The sequence below is a fragment of the Equus przewalskii genome, chromosome 7, assembly GCF_037783145.1.
Source record: "Equus przewalskii isolate Varuska chromosome 7, EquPr2, whole genome shotgun sequence".
Lineage (NCBI taxonomy): Eukaryota > Metazoa > Chordata > Mammalia > Perissodactyla > Equidae > Equus > Equus przewalskii.
The window spans coordinates 32,256,683-32,277,285 of NC_091837.1; the positions used below are offsets into that span (position 1 = coordinate 32,256,683).

General features: G+C 40.7%; 1 protein-coding gene across 50 annotated transcripts in view; it reads right to left on the bottom strand.

Moving 5' to 3' along the window:
* EPB41L3 (erythrocyte membrane protein band 4.1 like 3) overlaps positions 1-20,603 on the bottom strand; it is a 228,812-nt gene that overhangs the window by 45,357 nt on the left and 162,852 nt on the right. For all 50 annotated transcript variants that reach the window (XM_070627390.1, XM_070627375.1, XM_070627376.1 and 47 more), the window contains exons 4-5: positions 4,102-4,206; positions 2,869-2,911 (exon numbers count right to left, since the gene is read on the bottom strand). In XM_070627390.1, the coding sequence (XP_070483491.1) occupies positions 2,869-2,911; positions 4,102-4,206 (148 nt within the window). The remainder of the gene's footprint in view (positions 1-2,868; positions 2,912-4,101; positions 4,207-20,603) is intronic.

The following is a 20,603-nucleotide window of genomic DNA, read 5'->3' on the forward strand; positions in this document are numbered from 1 at the left end:
AATCTATACCATAATCAAGAAAAAACATCCAGTTAAATAAGGCATACAACTTGAAATTAACAAGAGAGGCAGATTAAAGCTCAAATACAGATCCCTGTAAAGAATCTGGTCGAAACAAATCAACCAGGAGGATGCGATCGCACAGAACGGGCTTGCGAGCTTGTATCTGCTCAGGTGATGGCCCCTTAGAAAAGGGAACCAAAACAGCTTGAATGCATTAAAACGATATTCCTGTAATGTTGATATAGGATTTTAAATCACAAATTTATGATAAATAGAAAATTGTGAAACTGAAGAGAGCTCATTCTTATGAAAAATTCTAGTTTTATTCTCCTATACCTGCTAAATCTTAAAATTTCTATATATACTCCATCTATAGCAAAAAACTACTATATATCATAAAATACAGTATTAGAAATTTTAAGATCTGGTATGCATAAAAGATGACTACAACTAGAATTTTTTCATAAGCACAAACTCTTCAGTTTCACAATTTTCTACTTCTCATATATTTGTGACTTACGATGTTTATCAGCTTGACTGCCATTCTCTTGAAGAGCTCATTCTACAGAGACATACGGGCCTGCAGCCTAAAAGGGACAGACACATCCTCCTGTTGTTTATATTTAGGACGAGGAGTGACATACAATAATTACATTAGGCGTGATACTACTTCTCTGCCTTGGTAGAAGGTACACTTTGCGGACATTTTGGTGCATGGGAAACAGTAAGGAATACAGATAAAAATACCAAATTGCATTTTTAAAAGATTCCAATTTTCCTCGTCTCCTCCTATACAGTATCCGCAAGATTGTGACTCAGTTTTCTGTATGTTGCAGTGACAACACTGCCAATCAGCGTGATAAAAATAATCCTTCACATCCCATGCTCTGATCGTCCCCTGAGCATTCTTCTCTTAGGAAGCTGGGAGACAGCATAAATGGGAAGTTCAGGACAAAAAAGAATTCCACTAACAACAGACAAGAAAATCGTCTATACAGTCTTTCTTGTAACAGTATTATGACTTATCCTTGAACATTTGATATATTTTCAAAGTGCTTTTCAATTATAAATCACCCAAGTACAAAACAGCATTTTACCAATTAGATGAATACAGAGAACTTCATGCACACAAAATGTTATGATCTATACTCAGTATATCTGCTTTCAATGACTCCATGGAAAGATTCTCTGAACATATCCACCATCTTCTACTTTGTATAGGGCTCTCCGGGGCCAAAGGAAGGGGCGTTTTCACTTATCACAACTGTGGCTGTCTGTGATTTCAATCCCAATTTATTTCTGTCAAACTACTTAATTATCAAGTTTCTGGTTAGTGAATACACCAAATTTCTTTCAAAAATATGGGAAAGATGCTTTAGTTGTATAATCAGCAGACTCTCTAATATCTCGAAATATGGTGACTTTTTTTTCCTCTTTTGAGATATTATCTAGTATTAAACCATTTCAAACTGCTCACTACTAATTATATTAGTTCTTGATGTCTTTTGATATCTCAGCACATTCAAAGGCAATAGAAAGATCTGCTCTCTCTTTTAATAGTAAACTGTTGAAAACTTTAATGGGAATGATGTTATTAACAAACTGGTCTTAAATTTATTCTTTAACTAGAATTAGTTGTTCAGGAAAATTAATCTAGATTTTACTGATAAAAAAATGAATGACTTAAAAAAATTAACTATTTAGTTAAAACTATACAGATTATCCACGTTTATGGTAAAAGCAAGAGCTACAGAAAGGGCGGAAGCCAAACTAAAACGTTCCCCCTCAGCCCCTACAGTGCAGCGCCACCGCTGGAGGTGGTTACTGTGCACATTGTCCGTGCTCTGCCAACAGCTTCCACACCTGTACGTGCATAACTTTTTACAAACAACATGACTTGTTTGTCTCACTAATGAGAGGAAAGACATATTTATTCCACCTCCTTGTATTTAATAGCTGCCTAGTGTTTCAAGGTATGGCTAGTCCATGAGTGATGTAACCATCTCTCTATAAACAGATATTTCAGTTGCTTCTAGTTTTCTGCTATTGCAAATACTCTTATAATGAACTTTCACACATGTACATACACGCACATTTTCTTCTCTTATACAAACTGGATAAATTTCTGCAAGTAAAATTAGGGGTCAAAGAATAAAAACATTTTAAATTTTAATAAATACTGACACCAAGTATCTTCTTAAAGGGTTGTACCAATTTATACTTCTACCAGTTGTGTACATAACTGCCAGTGCAAGGTATTACTAAACTTTTTAAATCTTTGCTGGGTGAGAAATGTCTCACTTTAACTTGCAGGTAATTGTTAGTAAGATTTAGCACCATGTCTAGTACTTAGCTGCTTCAATTCAATTTTGTGAGTTGCTCATGCAACTGTTTTGTCCGTTAGGAAATATGCATTTCCTAACTTGCCTTTAGGGACCAAGAAAAGAGCCTGTCACCAGACAGTACACCTCAGTCTGAGTGGTTATTCCACTTCTAAACTATTAAACGACTATTATTTTTAGCTCCAGTTTTACACTTTTGTGGCAGTTAGGCTTAATATAACGCTAATAATTAAGTTTGGAACTTTTAAATGATTGTCAACTGGAGCACCCCTTGATTAAATCATATTTCACGTCTGTGTGCGGGCAGGGGGAAGGTCAAATGCCATAGTCCTTTTATTCCCAAGTTGTGATGATTAAAAATGGGTATCTGAGTTAGACCAACCTGCCAAAGACAAAATTTGAGATCTTAATCTCTTTCAAAAAACTGTATTCACACTAGCCATGAGGATATGGGCTACCAATCCAGACAACCCTACTCTCTGAATCTTCACATCTCCATATAGAATAACCCAAAAGAACTTACTTCGAATCTGTTTTTTGATTTCCTTAGCAGGGTCCAACCAATTCTGAAAAGGAAACGATAGATGCATTTGAATCAGAGAAGAATAAAAACGACTTAGTGTTGATCAGGGAGAGACATGCACTGTTATATCTGAGAGTGAGCGGCTGCTGCAAGGCCCTCCAAGCTGGGTCCTTCCCCCACATCTGCTGCCCCTTCACCAGGTCCTGCGAGGGCCCAGGCTCTGGTCTCATGAGAAAACGTGTGTGTGCACCATTCATGCCTAACAAAATTCTTTTCTTTTACATTGCCTTCAGGGATTCAAGCTAGCACAGAAACACAGGAGGAAAAGATGGTGGATTCTACGTTCACACAAGTTACTAGAATAAACTAAAGGCACACGTAACCTGACAGAGTGATGTCCTAGCCATCCAGTCTCACACAGTGGTTGCAGGGGTTAGTGAGACAAAGCCCTGCAGAGACTGCATCGCTCAGGTGTCAGGGTCCACAGGGGTATGACACGGAACACTAAACACCTACTGACAGACTAGACGAAGCGTCAGCTCAGCAAATGAGCCATCTCATATTCCGACTCGGCAAGAACAGGAAAGCACAATAAGATGTATTAAGAAGAGGACAGCAAACAGGGAACGTTTTCTATATAAGTATCAATGCATTTGATTTTCAGTGGCTCACATCCACTGAAATATATCATCCTCCAAAAGCACCAAATAAAATGCTTTCCTGGAACCATAAATAACTCAGGCATGAAAAACAAACAGTGACTTACTATTTTCAGGTTATTGAAGATTAAAGAAGTTGTCAACAATTTCCTTCATGCAGAGACAAGGTGAGTAACAGCATTTAGAGACTCAGAGTAGTAAATGTGGAGTGTGAGGGAAGGTGGAGAAAATGACTTTGCCATCAGTTTTAGTTTACCTTCTTGCAGGAATGAGCAGTTCACAGCATAATATCTTGTATTGCTTTTTTTTTTTCTTTTTTTGAGGAAGAAGCCATGAGCTAACATCCGCTGCCAATCCTCCTCTTTTTGCTGAGGAAGACTGGCCCTGAGCTCACATCTTGTGCCGATCTTCCTCCACTTTATATGTAGGAGGCCTGCCACAGCATGGCTTGCCAAGCGGTGTCATGTCCGCACGTGGGATCTGAACTAGTGAACCCTGGGACCCCAAAGTGGACCGTGCGAACTTAACCACTGCACCACTGGGCTGGCCCCTTGTACTGCTTTTAATCACTCACCTTCTGGTTTTCAGCATCTCGATATGTAAGCCCAAAGTAATCTTTTTCTAGCAAGTTCAGATGTTCACATACTTTATCAAACAGCACTTGGCCTCTGGAGCGTTTCTGTGGAAAACAAATCAGAAAAGCAACTTAACACACACAAAAAAGTTGTATCAATTGCCATGAATAAAAATGGGCAAAATTTAAAATATTGCTTGCAGGCTGGCCCCGTGGCTGAGTGGTTAAGTTCGTGCACTCTGCTGCAGCAGCCCAGGGTTTTGTTGGTTCAGATCCTGGGCAAGGACATGGCACCACTCATCAGGCCACACTGAGGCAGCATCCCACATGCCACAACTGGAAGCAACTGCAACTAAGATATACAACTATGTAGGAGGGGGGATTTGGGGAGATAAAGCAGAAAAAAGATTGGCAACAGTTGTTAGCTCAGGTGCCAATCTTAAAAATAAATAAATAAATAAAATAAAATATTGCTCCAAAAGACCCTGAATTGCTAAAGCAATCCTGAGAAAGAAGAACAAAGCTGGAGGCATCACAATCCCTGACTTCAAAACATACTACAAAGCCACAGTAATCAAAACAGCATGGTACTGGTACAAAAACAGATGCATAGATCAATGGAACAGAATTGAAAGCCCAGAAATAAAACCACACATCTATGGACAGCTAATCTTTGACAAAGGAGCTGAGGGCATACAATGGAGGAAAGAAAGTCTCTTCAACAAATGGTTCTGGGAAAACTGGACAGCCACATGTAAAAGAATGAAAATCAACCATTCTTTTTCACCATTTACTAAAATAAACTCAAAATGGATCAAAGACCTAAAGATTAGGCCTGAAACAGTAAGTCTGCTAGAAGAGAATATTGGCAGCACACTCTTTGACATCAGCTTCAAAAGAATTTTTTCGGACACCATAACCCCTCACATAAGGGAAACAATAGAAAGGATACACAAATGGGACTTCATCAGGCTAAAGAGCTTCTTCAAGGCAAGGGAAAACAGGATTGAAACAAAAAAACAGCCCACTAAGTGGGAAAAAATATTCACAAGTTATTTACCCGACAAAGGGTTAATCTCCATAATATACAAAGAACTCACACAACTCAACAATAAAAAATCAAATAACCCAATTACGAAATGGGCAGGGGACATGAACAGACATTTCTCCAAAGAAGATATACGGATGGCCAATAGACACATGAAAAGGTGCTCATCATCACTAATCATCAGGGAAATGCAAATCAAAACTACACTAAGATATCACCTTATACCTGTTAGAATGGCAAAAATATCCAAAACCAAGAGTGACAAATGTTGGAGAGGCTGTGGAGAAAAGGGAACCCTCATACACTGTTGGTGGGAATGCAAACTGGTGCAGCCACTATGGAAAACAGTATGGAGATTCCTCAAAAAGTTAAGAATAGAAATACCTTATGACCCAGCCATCCCACTACTGGGTATATATCCTAAGAACCTGAAATCAGCAATTCCAAAAGTTCCATGCACCCCTATCTTCATTGCAGCATTATTCACAATAGCCAAGTCATGGAACCAACCTAAGTGCCCAGCAACTGATGATTGGATAAAGAAGTTGTGGTATATTTATACAATGGAATACTACTCAGCCATAAAAAAGGACAAAGTTGCCCCATTCACAACAACATGGATAGACCTTGAGAGTATTATGTTGAGTGAAATAAGCCAGACAGAGAAAGACGAACTCGGCATGACTCCACTCATAGGTGGTAGTTAACATATGGACAAAGAGAACTGATCGGTGGTTGCCAGGGGAAAGGGGGGTGGGGGGAGGGCACTAGGGGTGAAGTGGTGTACCTACAACATGACTAATAATAATGTACAACTGTAATTTCACAAGGATGTTAACTTTCATAACCTTAATAAAAAAATAAAATAAATAAAAAAAATAAAATATTGCTCGCTGTAACTGTTCAATAAGCGATACTCAAGCATGAACACTTGGCCATCTCCATGTTAACTAGTAAAAAGGCTCAATAAAGCAGACCTAAACCAACAGAAGTAGCTGGGGAAATGATATGGTGCTTGGAAGCCTCACATATCTTGTGAAATATAATATCCTGACAGTGAAAGGAATATTAAAGGACCAACACAAGCCATGTTTCAGAAGGCCCAGACTCAATTGCCCACATTATCAGATTCTGAGCCTGGGAAGAACTAATCCTATTCCTTGTCTTAGACATCCCCTTAAAACGCTCTATACCAGTCCTCACCTAGAAATTCAGCTGCAGATCACTTTATAAAGCCAGTTAAACTAGCTACGTTAGTTTATTTTTCCCACAAATTTTAGTTTTGTATTATAGTGTTCAACTTTCTCTTAATTTCTTTTAGAGAAAATCCATCCTATTAAACAGAACAAAATGTTCATTAAGTTTAAAGATTTAGTTATCATTTATAAATATAAGTTACAGATGTATGTGCTATATTTTTGGCCATAAAACAGTGATTAGGAGAAGGAAAAAGGTAGTCTTCCGGGGAAAAAATCCATCAACTGAATTTACTGCGTTCTCCGATCCCTCAAAGGTCTCTCAAGGTGGCCTGAGTGAGACGCTTTAACTGGCAACAATTAAGCTAAACTAATTTCTGTTTGTGTAGTACCAACACTTCATATCTAATATATTAAGCCTATTTGTCTTTAAAATTTAATAATAATAATGAGAAATATGAAAAACTGATAAACATTGTGCATATCAAAATAGTAAGTATTTGCAAGACTTGTAAGTGGGGTGTATTACTGTGCAACCATAATCAGATTGGAGATTAATCACTCAGTCCTCGAAAGCATGACGGTTTAGGAAAAAAGATCAATATACAATAGAGAAGTAAAGCTGAATTGCAGCTAGCTAAATCAACCATGTATTTAAAAAAAGTTTAATGTATGAAAATAAATTACATGTTAGCAAAGCTACATAATAACATTGCTCAATGGATATGAATAAATGGTGTGACAAGGAAATGCTGCTCTATGGTTTACATCTTTTGCATATAAATAATAGCATGTTATTTCTAAATAATGCTTAACAAATGATAAAGTTTTAAAAAAAATTGGTTCTTCCAGTGCTTCTACTGATGTTATCTTCAGTTTACAGACAGGAACAGAGGGGTTCAGAGAAGTTAAGATGAGAGAGGCAGTATCACATAATGGCTATGTGCAGTGGCTTTAGCAGATAAACCTGGGTTTGAATCTTCACTATGTCCCTTGCAGCTAAGTGAGCCTCTCTGTTTTTCCCTCTGTAAAATGGGTATGATATCACCTAATTCTTTGCAATGGATGACATTAAAATAAAACAAAGTATTCAAACCTATCCAGTGATGGCATATGTCAAGCATTCCGCAAACGTCAGCTGTTATAGCTCAAGTAACTGCCAAATGGCAGGATACGTAACATAGAACTTATACATTTTTGCTGTAGGAGCATGTATACAGCCCCTTGTGGTGCTAACACACGGCTTTAGTATTAACATGTCCTGCTCTTTCTTTACATATCAATTACCTGCTTACTACCTAGTACCTTTAGCTAGATCATAATATTTACACAACCCACACAAATACACATCAGTGTCTGGCCAAGTACTTTCTCAATGAGCGAAAATAAAAAACAAAACAAATACAAATAAACACTTTTCTTCACAAAGCCTCCTATATCCTTTAATCCAGCAGGCCACAGCCAGCCCCTCAGTGGAGGAACTGTTTGGGACTATGCCGCAGGCTGCCTTGGGTGTTGTTTTCACTAGCTGTCTTCTGGCTGCTGTGTCCTTCTGTCTAACAGCTGGCGTGGAGTAGCTCAAGCAGAGACCACTATACTAACTGGCTCTTAGTTTTCTGGCTTCTCACATTCTGATTTCTATTAATGACTCATAACTCTCTCTTGAATAGACCAGATTTTTTCTTACTAAATATTTCAAATATATTGTGAACACTATAAACAGTCCTTAAGACAATTACATAGTGGGCCATTCTTCACACTGGAGATTTCTTTTTTGGTCCTAAGAACCAAGATCAGTTGTCTAGAATATACTATAGATGGATATATGGAAACAATGAAATCCCCACCTGCTCAGCATCACCACAGCCACCAGCTGGATGACACTGGAAAAGTCTTTTAAATTATTTGGGCTTCATTTTCTCACCCCTGAGTGAGGATTTAAGACTGTATGGAGCAAGGCGATCACGGGCTCAAGGCTGTAACGGGGCCCCCTTTGCTCATGGCAAAATTACTAATGTGTAATCACATACATACATACGTAATGTCTATCACACACACGCATACGTAATGTGTAATGCTGTAGTGCATGCTTTCCCACGGAGCCCAGATGTGGCTTCAGCACCTCTTCACCCTGTGATGAGAAAGACACTGCCAATGGATGGAGGTGGGACGGGACACGGAGCTGAGACTATTTTCCAGCCCTGGAAGAGATCCCTCTGCAATCACTGCCAGCTCCTAGAAAGTCCTGAGTCTTCTAACTCAGATGGTTTTTTATTCTAGCACATTATTTAGCTTTTCAAGTTAATTATTTCTACTTGTTGATATCTGTGTGTATCTTTAGGTAAATAGATCTAAATTTAGGTAAAAGACCAAAGCTCAACAATCAGACTGGAACTTTTAGAGACTTTATGTTAAATACTTGGTTCTCAAAGACATGATATTCAATAAGTGATCAATTCTAGATACCCTACTGTCAGTGGCTGTGTTTATATACAGCCATAAAGAGTTAAGAATCGAATAGATTAAAACAACTCTGAGAGAAATATTCCAAATCAGTGGATGGTTTACCTCAGCAGAGAAGAGTAACAGTTCTTAGTCTTGTCTGCTGTCTTGTGAGTTGTTTAGTCATGTCTCTGACTCAGGCCTTTGAGCTCATGGAAGCATTCAGTACCATCACCTGAACACCCAAGAAGCTGGTTCTGATCTCCCAGAGCAACAAACCAACGATGGAGTGCCCTCTTCCTTCAACCAAAAAATTGCATTTCTGTTTCTAACAGAGTAAACAGAAACATTACAGCCCAACAATCTGAAAGACTTTATATATCCTGAGATTGGTACATCCCCAAGCAATGTAAACAACTTTCATTCTTAACTATCTTAATTTTTCTTTAATTTTAAAATTTTCCAAACTGATCCATGAAATTGTTGGGTGTTAGGAGAAATGTGTCAAAAGGGAAAAACTTTGAGAGAATGGAAAGACAAGCCATAGACTGGGAGAAAACATTTGCAAACACCAAATATCTGATAAAGAACTGGCATCCACAGTACACAAAGAACTCTCAAAATTCAAAATAAGAAAACCAAATTAAAAAATGGGCAAAAGATCTGAACAGATACCTCACCAAAGAAGATATGCAGATGTCAAGCATGTGAAAAGATGTTCACATCACACGTCATTAGACAATTTCAAATTAAAACAACGAGATACCACTACACACCTATCAGAATGGCTAAAATTCACAACACAGACGCCAGCCCATGCTAACAAGGGTGTGGAGCAGCAGGAACTTCACTCCTTGTTGGTGGAAACGCTAAACGGTGCAGCCACTCTGGAAGACAGTCTGGTAGTTTTGTACAAAACTAAACACACTCTTCTTACATGATCCAGCCAACACGTTCCTTGGCATTTACACGAAGGAGTTGAAAATTTATGTCCACAAAAAACGTGCACATGGATGCTAATAGCAGCTTTATTCGACACTGCCAAAATTTGGAAGCAACCAAGATGTCCTTCAGTAGGTGAGTGGGTACATAAACTGTGTTACAATCTGGACAATGGAATGCTATTCAGCACTAAAAAGAAATGAGCTATCAAGCCATGAAAAGACATGGAGGAAACTCAAATGCATGTTACTAAGTGACAGAAGCCCATCTGAAAAGGCTGCACACTGTGGGATTCCAGCTATATGATGTCCTGGAAAAGGCAAAACTATGGAGACAGTGAAAAGGTCACAGGCTGCCAGGGGTTGGGGGAGACAGAGATGAAAAGGCGGAGCACAGAGGATTTTTAAGGGTGAAAATACTCTCTATGATATTATAATGATGGATACAGGTCATATACATTTGTCCGAACCCACAGAATGTACAACACCGAGAGTGATCCCTAATGCAAACTATGGATTTTAGTTAATAATAATGTGTGAATATTGGTTCATCAATTCTAACAAATGTAGCATAGTAATGTAAAATGTTAAAAATATGGAAAGAGGGAAGAGGGGAGAAGGGCGTGTGAGGGGTAATATGAGAACTCTCTGTACTTTCTGCTCAATTTCCTGTAAACTTAAAACTGCTCTAAAGAAGCCTACTAAGGGGCCAGTCCGGTGGCCTCTTAATAGACTGGTTAAATATGTGCGCTCTGCTTCGGCAGCTCAGGGTTCGGGGGTTCAGATCCCGAGCGTGGACCTACACACGGTTCATCAAGCCATGCTGTGTTGCATCCCACATAGAAAATAGAGGAAGACTGGCACAGATGTTAGCCCAGGGACGATCTTCCTCAAGCAAAAAGAGGAAGACTGGCAACAGACATTAGCTCAAAGCCAACCATCTTCACCAAAAAAAAAAAAAAAAAAGTCTATTAATTAAAAAGAAACAAAAATATTTAATGTATTTTAAATTGTTAATAATTTAATAAATACTTAAAAAGGTTAATAAAGTTAAACTCCAAATGATTTTACTTCTATCATGAGTGAATGAAAAAAATTATTAAGAGTAAACATCTTAGAAAATTAAAAATCTTTAATCACAACACATACCAATGATAAAGGTAAAATCATTGTAGGATAGGCAGTCATCCACCTCCATCCCACGTACACACACCCAGGAACCTCGAGTCCAAAATGCCTGTGACCTACGCCAAGATGATCCGGTAACGAACACCAGCTGGGCGGTAGCTCAAAGCAATTGCTGAGGAGCAGCACTGCACACCCACGTTACAAACAAGGGGAATAACGTATTCGCTAAGGTCCGGAGGCTTTCTTTGAGCAAAAATTCAAGAGGATACATCCATCATCACCACTCAAATATAGCAGATGAAATAAGCTTTTCTGCAGCATTAACGAAACTTCCTGCAAGTCAAAGGGCATTCAAGATTTTTACAATGTTTGTACAACACTGGTTCTCAATGTATGGCTCATCAACCAGCATCACCTGGGAAGTCTGCATTAAAATTTTTATTTGCCTACTTAGAGGAGCAATTTTTAAAAACCAGTTTCAAAATGCTTTAGTACAGAAAATTTTAAACACAAACAAAAGTAGAGAGAATAGTATAATGAAACCCAGATCACTCATCACTGTCTCCACAGATGCCTTCTGAGGACCACAACCTTGGCCCATCTATGGTTCCACTCAACTCACCCTCCCCCTGGTTATCTTGAAGCATCTCAGCAAATAATTTTACCCCCATTATGTCTTACTACCTAACTCTACTCTTAAAGAATGTAATGTCAATATCTTTATCACATCTAAACAAAATTAGCAAGCAGTTCTTAATATCACCAAGTATCTAGTCAGTACTTCAATTTCTCCAATTGTTTCAAAGATTCTTTTTTTCTTTTTCAGTTTGTGTGGTAAGTCCACAGACTGCAACTGGCTGACGTATCTTTTTAGTCCATCTTAGGCTGCGAATTCTCCACGTGTATTGGTTTTCTCCTTGAAATCAATCTGTCTAAGAGAGCAGGTCATTGCCTGTAGGGTTCCCTCAGTCTAGACTTTGCTGTTTGCATCTCCATGGTGTAACTGACTCTGTTCCTCTGTCCCTTGTATTTCCCATAAACTGGGAGTTAAACCTAGAAGCTTGGTCAGATTCTGATGTCACTGTTTCCCCTAAGCAACGCTGGGTAATTTCATCAGGAAGCATAAAGTGACTCTTGCCTTTTTTGTGGTATAAACAATCACTGACGGTCATCGTCCTAGATCCATTAACACGAGGTTGCAAGATGGCAATCTTCGAATCCTACCCATTCCTCCTCTAGTTATCAGTTGGAGTGTGCCTATGAAGAGGCACTTCTCTGCCAGAATTGTGTTTATCCAGCGACACAGCTTGATGAGCTTGATGATGACAGTCGGGATCAACGCTCACTCCTTTCCCTTCCCCCAATCTCAAGATAATGAGCTGGCTCTTCAAGATCATCCAAAAGCCACCCATTTCTGTCTGATATGATCACTGGGAACTCAGGGACTTCCACAGGCTCGAGGGGTTCAGTCCACTAGAGGTGTTACCCACATGTCCCCAAACGCTCCACCTTGCCTAGGGCCTGTCAAGTCTCACCCTTTAGGACGCTTCTCCAGTGCCACTTCCTGAAAACATTTCCTGTCCTCCCAGCCACATGTGATGTCTCTCTCCTTTGGACATTACTGCGCTTTACAGCACCAAGAGGGCTCTTTCCATATTCTGCCCTAGATCGCATCTGTATCTCTGTGTACTTACCTTACAGCCCTACCAGCTATGACGACATTCCCAGCGGCATCCTGCCTCCTGTAGGTATCTGTTACGGAGCTCCATTTTGGTCAAATAGCATTAAGAGAATAAAAAGGTAACCTGATGAAACTTCACAAAAAATTTCTCTCAGTAGCATATCATAACCAACGTCACAGAAGCAATATTTTAAACTGGTGGTTTTCAACAACGGATCCTAAGAGTATTTTAAAAACGGCCAATGCCCAGGAACCCACCTCAGGTCAAATAAACCAGAATTTCCAAAGTTGGGCCAAGGCATTTGCATGTTTTCAAGGTCCCTAGGCTATTCATGCAGGCACGGCTGAAAGGTACACTTTAAGTTAAATTCTGTTTATAACTTAAAAATCCCTAAACATGAGGACTCTAAAGCAATTTTTCTTTTTTTGAGGAAATATATAACTTTTCAGTTATATATTCTTTCTTTTTAAGTTTAGGCCCAAACCAGTTTCTTTTAGGCCTCTGGTACCAAAACTCATAGCTGCACTATGATAAAATTTACTTACATACACACACATCCTTAAAATCTTAAGACATCTTTCCAACAAATTTTCTTAAGAAATGTAAGTTCTGAAGAAATGATAAACCAGCCAAATGCTGAAATAAAATATAAGAAATGATAAATCACCAAACTGTAAAATAAAGAAACCAAAACTAACTTGCATTTCAAGCCATGAATATACAAAATAGAAATGTTTTTGAGGGTTTTTTGCTGGGAAAGATTCGCCCTGAGGTAACAGGTGTTGCCTCTTCCTCTCTTTTTCTCCCCCTCCCCAAAGCCCCAGTGTATGCTTCTATATTCTAGTTGTAAGTCCTTCTGGTTCTTCTATGTGAGCCACCACCACAGCATGGCGACTGACAGACGAGCAGTGAAGGTCCCGTGCCGGGGAACCAAACCTGGGCTGCCGAAGCAGTGTGTGCCAAACTTAACCACTAGGTCATCAGGGCTGGCTCTAGTTTTTCTTTTTAAGGGGTGGCATTTTCCCTTTGTAGAGCTAAAATACAGACTTCTACTCAAGAACCTGCTACATTACTAAAGAATGACCCCGGGTAGGTTAATAAATGTTGTGATTCCCTTTTTTTGAGCAAGATTAGCCCTGAGCTAACTGCTGCCAATCCTCCTCTTTTTGCTGAGGAAGACTGGCCCTGAGCTAACATCCCTGCCCACCTTCCTCTACTTTATATGTGGGACGCCTATCACAGCATGGCTTTCTGAGTGATGCCACGTCCGCACCCGGGATCCAAACGGGCGAACCCCAGGCCGCCAAAGCGGAACATGTGAACTTAACTGCTGTGCCACCGGGCCGACCCCATCCCTCTCTCATAATAGAGCAGAAGCACTGACACCTTCCCTAGTGGTTAGGGAGGAGACTGGGAGGGGCGCTGCCCCAGGGAGGACAGAGTGAGGAGTGCTCAGGATCCACAGCTGACCCAAGCTAGTCACACCCGGCAACACGTTCTCTGAAAAGAGCACTGCCTCGACGCTCAAGTCCCGGGAAATCACTTCTTAATCCATGCTCGACACTGAGAGCAAAAGCAGGCAGCACAAACTGCACTGAATCTCAGCAGGAGACTTAAGCAGCATTTCCTTCTTTCTTCAGTCTCGCAAAGGCTGAGGGCTGAAATGAGAGAAACCTGTAAAGGGAAATACCACCTTCTAGCTTAGAAGAGGAGTTACAGTTGCTGTCTATCGGAAGCTGCACAACGGTGAAGACGGCAATGCAGAGCGAGCCTCCTGCCCGAGAACTGGGGAGTCAGCAGCCCCCTCTGAGAAGGCCCAGGAGGAGGGCACGCTCACCCAAGGCGCTCAGGTGTGCATTTCCTTAGACCGTCACACTGACACCCTCTTGGACGGGCTTAAGCCACTCGTGTTAATACAAGGAAATGTGTATCATATTGAGAACTTCCAGGAAAATCGACACTTTGAGACCCTTGAAATCTGGCGGTGATCAACATTGGAAATACTTTATTCTTTCTATCACATATCTTCCTCAAACAGACCACTGATTTTCTTTTGGAAATTATATTCTTCCAAGTATTGTTGTACTTCATGAACCTGTATTTCTGCTCCCTGAGAACAGGAAACTGTTCACCTTTTTAATGCCCGATACAGTATCCTAAATACAGAAGGTAATCAATATATGTGCCTAATAAGTGCTACTGGTGTGAATTTAAAGAATTTCTCCTCACATTATCTTGGAATAATCTTGAAGCAAAACGCCATCATTTTTTTTCATGCTTCCTTCCCTAATTACATTTTCCACACTGAATGCATTTCCATTTTCCTCACTTCTAAACGTCAGCTGGAATTCTCTTTATTTCTAAATGACTGCACCACAACTTACGTGCAGTTTAGGTGCATCTCAAGAGCCCAACAAACTCTCTAGGCCCAAATCAGACACCTGGACTCTGTGGAAGTCACAGAGGTTTTCCTTTTTCTCTGTTGGATTCTTGATGGAAAAACATTCTACACTGTCTGCCCTGAAACTTAAGTGGAGAGTGGATTTTTTTTTTAATCTGCACTTGGAAAATACCCAGAGACTGTGGGTTAAGATGATGGTGTCTAGTCTGTGACAACAGTCCATAAACCCTTTAGAGAAATCTGAGACTGAGAGGCCTAAGAAGCCATTTATGGCACCAGCTGCCCTATGTGCATCTCCCTCCTTTTTGGGCTTTCTGTCTCAAGTGTACTTTCCCAATGCCGAGTTTAATAAGCACAGTAGGAAGTCCGTTCTCCACATCACATCACTACTGCAGAATCCATGCCCAAGGGGGCAGGGCTTCCTGCACTGGGACTAACCCCAGATGTGATCCGGGCAGCACATTCACAGAGGGTTGACATGAGAGGCAGAGATGAAATTTCTTCTGTCTAGATGTTACATATCTTGCTAGTTCTTTCTTTAAATTCATGAGCAATCAGTTTTTCAGGAAACCATGACAGTTCTTTCAAACATTAACAGTCGATCAATTATGCTGCCACATGCTTGCGCAGCTGAGTTAGCAATAACCTGAAATGTACTGTTAAAATATGAATATAGAACTATTTCCTGGTCGTGACAAGTTTTTAAACAAAACAGTGATTTATTTTCATGTCTCAATTATCAAGAGATAGAATTCATCAAGAATTATTTAAACATTTTAAAATGGATATTCCTACCTTTCAAGTTCGTTTTCCCACCATTCTACTCTAAATGAGGTGTTATCAGACAGCCCCGAGGCTGGACCCTGGTTCTACAACTAGCTGGCTTTGAGAGGTCAAACAAGCTATTAGCCTTTCTGAGCCTCACCGCCTTCACTATAAAATGGAAATAATGTTGGTACTCTCACAGGATTGCTGCATTATATAAGAAAAACCCAGGAAGGCATACTGTCTAGCTCATGGGAACCAATACCCAATAAATGCTGGTGGTGCTTAGTAGGCCCTTTGGATAAGGAGCCCAATAAATTTAGGGTTTCTAATGCTGAAGTTCGGTAAAGAGACTCACATACTATTGAAAGCCTATTTCTTCTGCAGTGAAATCATCTCCTTTCTCTTGTGAAAAAGAAATCTCGTTGCGTAGGTAAAACTAAGAAATTGCTGAAAAATAGTATTATTAACGGTAAACTGAGTATATCTTCAATTACCATTTACAAACACACATGAATGGTTTTAATATGCACTGGGTATACTGGCATGTTTTGGTACATCCTAGGCGAAAACATAAGATAGCTCTATCTTGTCATGCACAGGGCATACAGCACCGCCACAGCGACGGCACACAGTTCAAACGCAGCAGAGCCAACCGCTGTCGTGACCAACATTAGCCGAGACACATGCAGCGCATTCATCACGAGGGTCCCACATGTTATGCCTCTACACCGTTTTTTAAAAGAGGCCTTTTCTTTCAGCCACAATCTGTTTCTACCTTTACTTGTAGCAAGTCCAGCCTCTGTTTGACATCCGACTTCTATGCTCAGAGCCGTGCACTGTGGTAGATAAACTCCCCAGTGCGGCATGCTGCTTCTCAGCCAGCAAAGACACTGGGCTTGGTTCCTCACAAAGAGCTCACAGCACACACATGCAAGGTTGGCAGCACGTTCTCAGACCACGCTTCCTGCTGTTAACGTGCTAAGGATTCAGGTCACTAAGCCAATGAGTGCAAAATCGATGCAGAAACAGAAGCCTAAGAAAGAGGAATGTCTGAAAGAGACACAAATTTAAACTTGAAGCACGTAAAATAACCATAGTATCTAACTCTGAATGATGTGGAACGTTGAGAATGTTTTTCCTGTGAGAGAAAGTACTTAATCTCCTAAGACAATTCTCAAAAAAAAAAAAAATCCAACAAAGGAAAACCCACATTGTGATTTATAATTCATTTGGTCAAATAAAGAGCTGGAAGCAGTGCAAATATTGACCATGAAAACATAATTTTTAATCATATTAATTTAATGAGTATTAATTAGCAGCACTGTCACTTTTCAATTCTATACAGGCACTCATGATCAAAACAATAAAGAATGATGCTATCATTGCTTTAGACAAATAGGTACTAAATGAACCTGTGTCCTTTCCATCCACTGCTTTAGCCTATTAACAGGGCAAGGCTGTGAGCAAGCAGGAAGAGGAAGGACATCACAGTTACTACTATAAACTACTCACATAATTTAGAAATGTAATTATATCATTTTACCAGTTAAATATAAGGTTTTAAATTAAAATGGTCTTATAACCTATGAGAGACCATAAGGAAATATAAATAAATGTCTGGTGAAAATCAGAATCGGTGATCTGATTTTTAATCAGATCCTAAATGACCCTTAGGATCAGCCTTGCCTTCATTTGAGCATATCATAATTTGGATTAGTATTTAAAATCCAGTAGAGAGAGGGAAAAAAGCCTTTTCAATCATCAAATATTTTGATTCTATATACATCTTCTTCAACTTTTTCTGACACATTTAACACCCCGTATGTCCCACTTTGGGGTACAGCTGGATCTATACATCAAAGGTCGGCACTGTTTTCTGACAACTTCTATCCGGGCGCGCTGATTTCATACTGCCTGAGCTCCCAATCCTGAGAAGCCAGCACTAATCCTCTTTGCTGGGCATCCCCACTCCTGGGAGTGGGGGTGGGGAGAAGGCTGCTCAGTCTGCTGAGCAGGAGGCCTGGTCCTAACTCTAGCGCAGGCCAGACGGCCCGGCTCGGGGGCAGTGTGGGTTAGGACGGGAGCAGCACACAGTGGCCCTCGACGCAGCGCTGCAAGAGTTCATTCAACGTCAGAAGAATGTTAGTAGCTCCTGTTAACTGAGTCTAAGATGGTTATTTCTTTAAGTTTTGTGGTTAAAAATTTTTTTTATTAGTAGTAAATAACAATCACGTTAAAAGTGAAACAATAAGGCAGACTGAGTCAAGAAAACAAACGCCTTTTAAAGTAGGTACAACCTTTCGCCCTAACAACAGGTACACTTGTTTTATTTACAGGAAAACTAAAAACATTCTATTCAAGAAAAGGTAAAATGTTACACATTCGTTCAAATTATTCTGCTTTTTCTTGCGCTCACAAGAAAGCTGCGGCCTTTGCTGGAGCTTGCCAGTCCTCAGGGCTGGACTGGGAGGCTGGCACTCAGGGACGTCTGAATGCTCCTGGGGACTGAGGCGAGGCTGCTTCCCCTTCTTTCCATGCTGATACTATAAAGCTGTCCTACTTGCTCTCACCGGTCACCAGGGACTGCCAGGCAGCAAAATGCCTACCATCCAGCAAACGGGGAGCACGTGAAGTGAAATTCCAAGGAAATCCCAGAGAAATCTCACTCCTGAGATTTTACCAAATTTATTTTAACCTCTGTTTTTATCTTAAAAAAAAAAAGCCTCAGTGAGACTAAATCCATGTGGGAAGACCAGTATTTGGTATCGGACTAAGTAGGGAGAGGTGCTCTGGGACACACATGGCCCAAGTGTGGAGGTGGGAAAACCCGACTAGCAGTGGGCGGCTCTGCCTGCCTGTCCAGCTTCCACCCCTGCAGCTCCCTCCCCTCCCCTCACGCCAGCACACACCCTGCCTGCGCCCCGCGCCCCCTCCCATGCTTCCCTGGCCAAGGAAGTCTGCACAAGTGATCTCCACCCGACATCCACTGCCCGCCCCTCCAACCTCTCCTCAACGGCCCTCCTCAGGATGCTAGCCCCGGCCTCCAGCCAGCCTCCAGCACCAGGTCCCACGGAGCGAGCACGTCACAGGCCCTGCACTGCACTTGGCAGGGCACTTCTGTGTTGGTTTGTGTTATGATTTCAGTGATGTTAATGCTGGCCTCTCAGGTCAGCAGTTGTCATTTGCGATTGGATTCCCAGCACATGCCACAGTGCCCTGCACAGGGTAGAATTATTTTTTTAACAGGAAAGAAAATCAAGCTAAATAAACACATCTAGGGTTAATTTCCTGTTTCAAAACTCTTCAAAAACTGATCTTTGACATTTGTTCATGACCAGCTTATTTATATTTCTCTATCATGTGGCTATAATCTGCTCTGACCAGATCTAGTGTGTTGGGTTTTTCCCCGAATTTTGCAAGACGATACTTTATTCCCACAAATGAAAGGCCTATTAGTTTTCAAAATTCCACCTCAAATGTTCCAGGTTAGCTTCCTGACAAATTTCTCAAGTTCTCCTCAGGGGAAAGTGGTCCTGAGCTGTGGTTTCCCTCCTTACTTGCATTTGATACACGCTGCCCCCCTCACACTGAAATAGAGAAACACGCTGGGTCACGGTGTTCAAGGACCTCCCCCGGCTGGACGGCATGAGATCAGCCCGACGTCCAGGACCAGCAGACCCGCAGCCGCACACCCCCTGCCTGGGAGGTGAGTCCTGCGATGTGAATAGTAGTTCCCTGCGTAGTACAGGGAGGCGTTATGGATTCTCTTTTTAAAATTGTCTTTAAAACTCCCAGACAAGTGGGAATCACATTCGCTCTCTCCTGACTAGAGGAGAAGAGAAAGATAAACATGTGGCTCACAGATTGGGGTTTACTAGGTGAGGAACTGGTCCAGCTACCTAAAAACTGCTCTAAAACTGAAGTATTTTTGTAGCAGTCACATATTTAATGGACTTAGTTAATAATCCTGTAAAGGAAAAGAACCTATTTACATACCTAGGCATACATTCTGCTTTGAGGTTATCCTGAGGAGGACAGAAGAAATTATACTGCTCAAGCATAAATGAACTACGAGTGCTTTGAAGTTTTTCTGGGCTGAAATCATTTAAGCCCTGCTCTACAACGCACAGTGGTAGGGTCGTAAGCATCCTTCTGTCTCTACAGTGGCCCATATCCCAAACTTCTGAGGCTATCTTAACCTCACCCTCAGGCACTTCTATGGCCCATGTCCTTGCAGAAGAAGGTGATGTTCATTTTGGGAACAGGATCCTGTCAAGCCCTCAACTCTCTGGAGGGATGTCAGTAACATCCCGAGTTCTGCGATTAAAAAATACAGCTCTGCACTAAACTGACAACACAAAAAACTGCACATCTCAGATACTTAATGAGGAGCATAATCTCAAACTGACAAATCACTACTTAATGCTCATTAAAGGTTTCATGAGAAAACCAGCAATCATCGAGACCTTCCTGATGCTTATGCACCGTCTTCTGGAATAAGCTAGCAAAGAGCTGCAGTAAAGCGTTTCTCTCCAACGACTGGACCTGGAATAAACGTGCTTCGTTTGAGCAACTGGGGTATTTCCATCGTGTGGACACTGACTCAGGGTGTCGTCTTCAGTGCCTGTTAGAGAGCTCAGAATACGAGTTTTATGGTTAACCTCACTCCTGGATTCTTCCTCTCATTTTGTCTTGGTCCTGCTTTCTATTTATTTATTTTCTTCTCATTATATTATGTGTATTTATGTAAAATACCCTAAATCCTTGTTAGAACATGGTGGGGTATAAATAATAGAAGCCCCCAGTTAAAGTGTATTTTGAAACAAAGTACACTTACAATTTTGGTGGGGTTTTTTCTTATGATGACAAATGCTTGACTGTTATGCCATTAAAGAA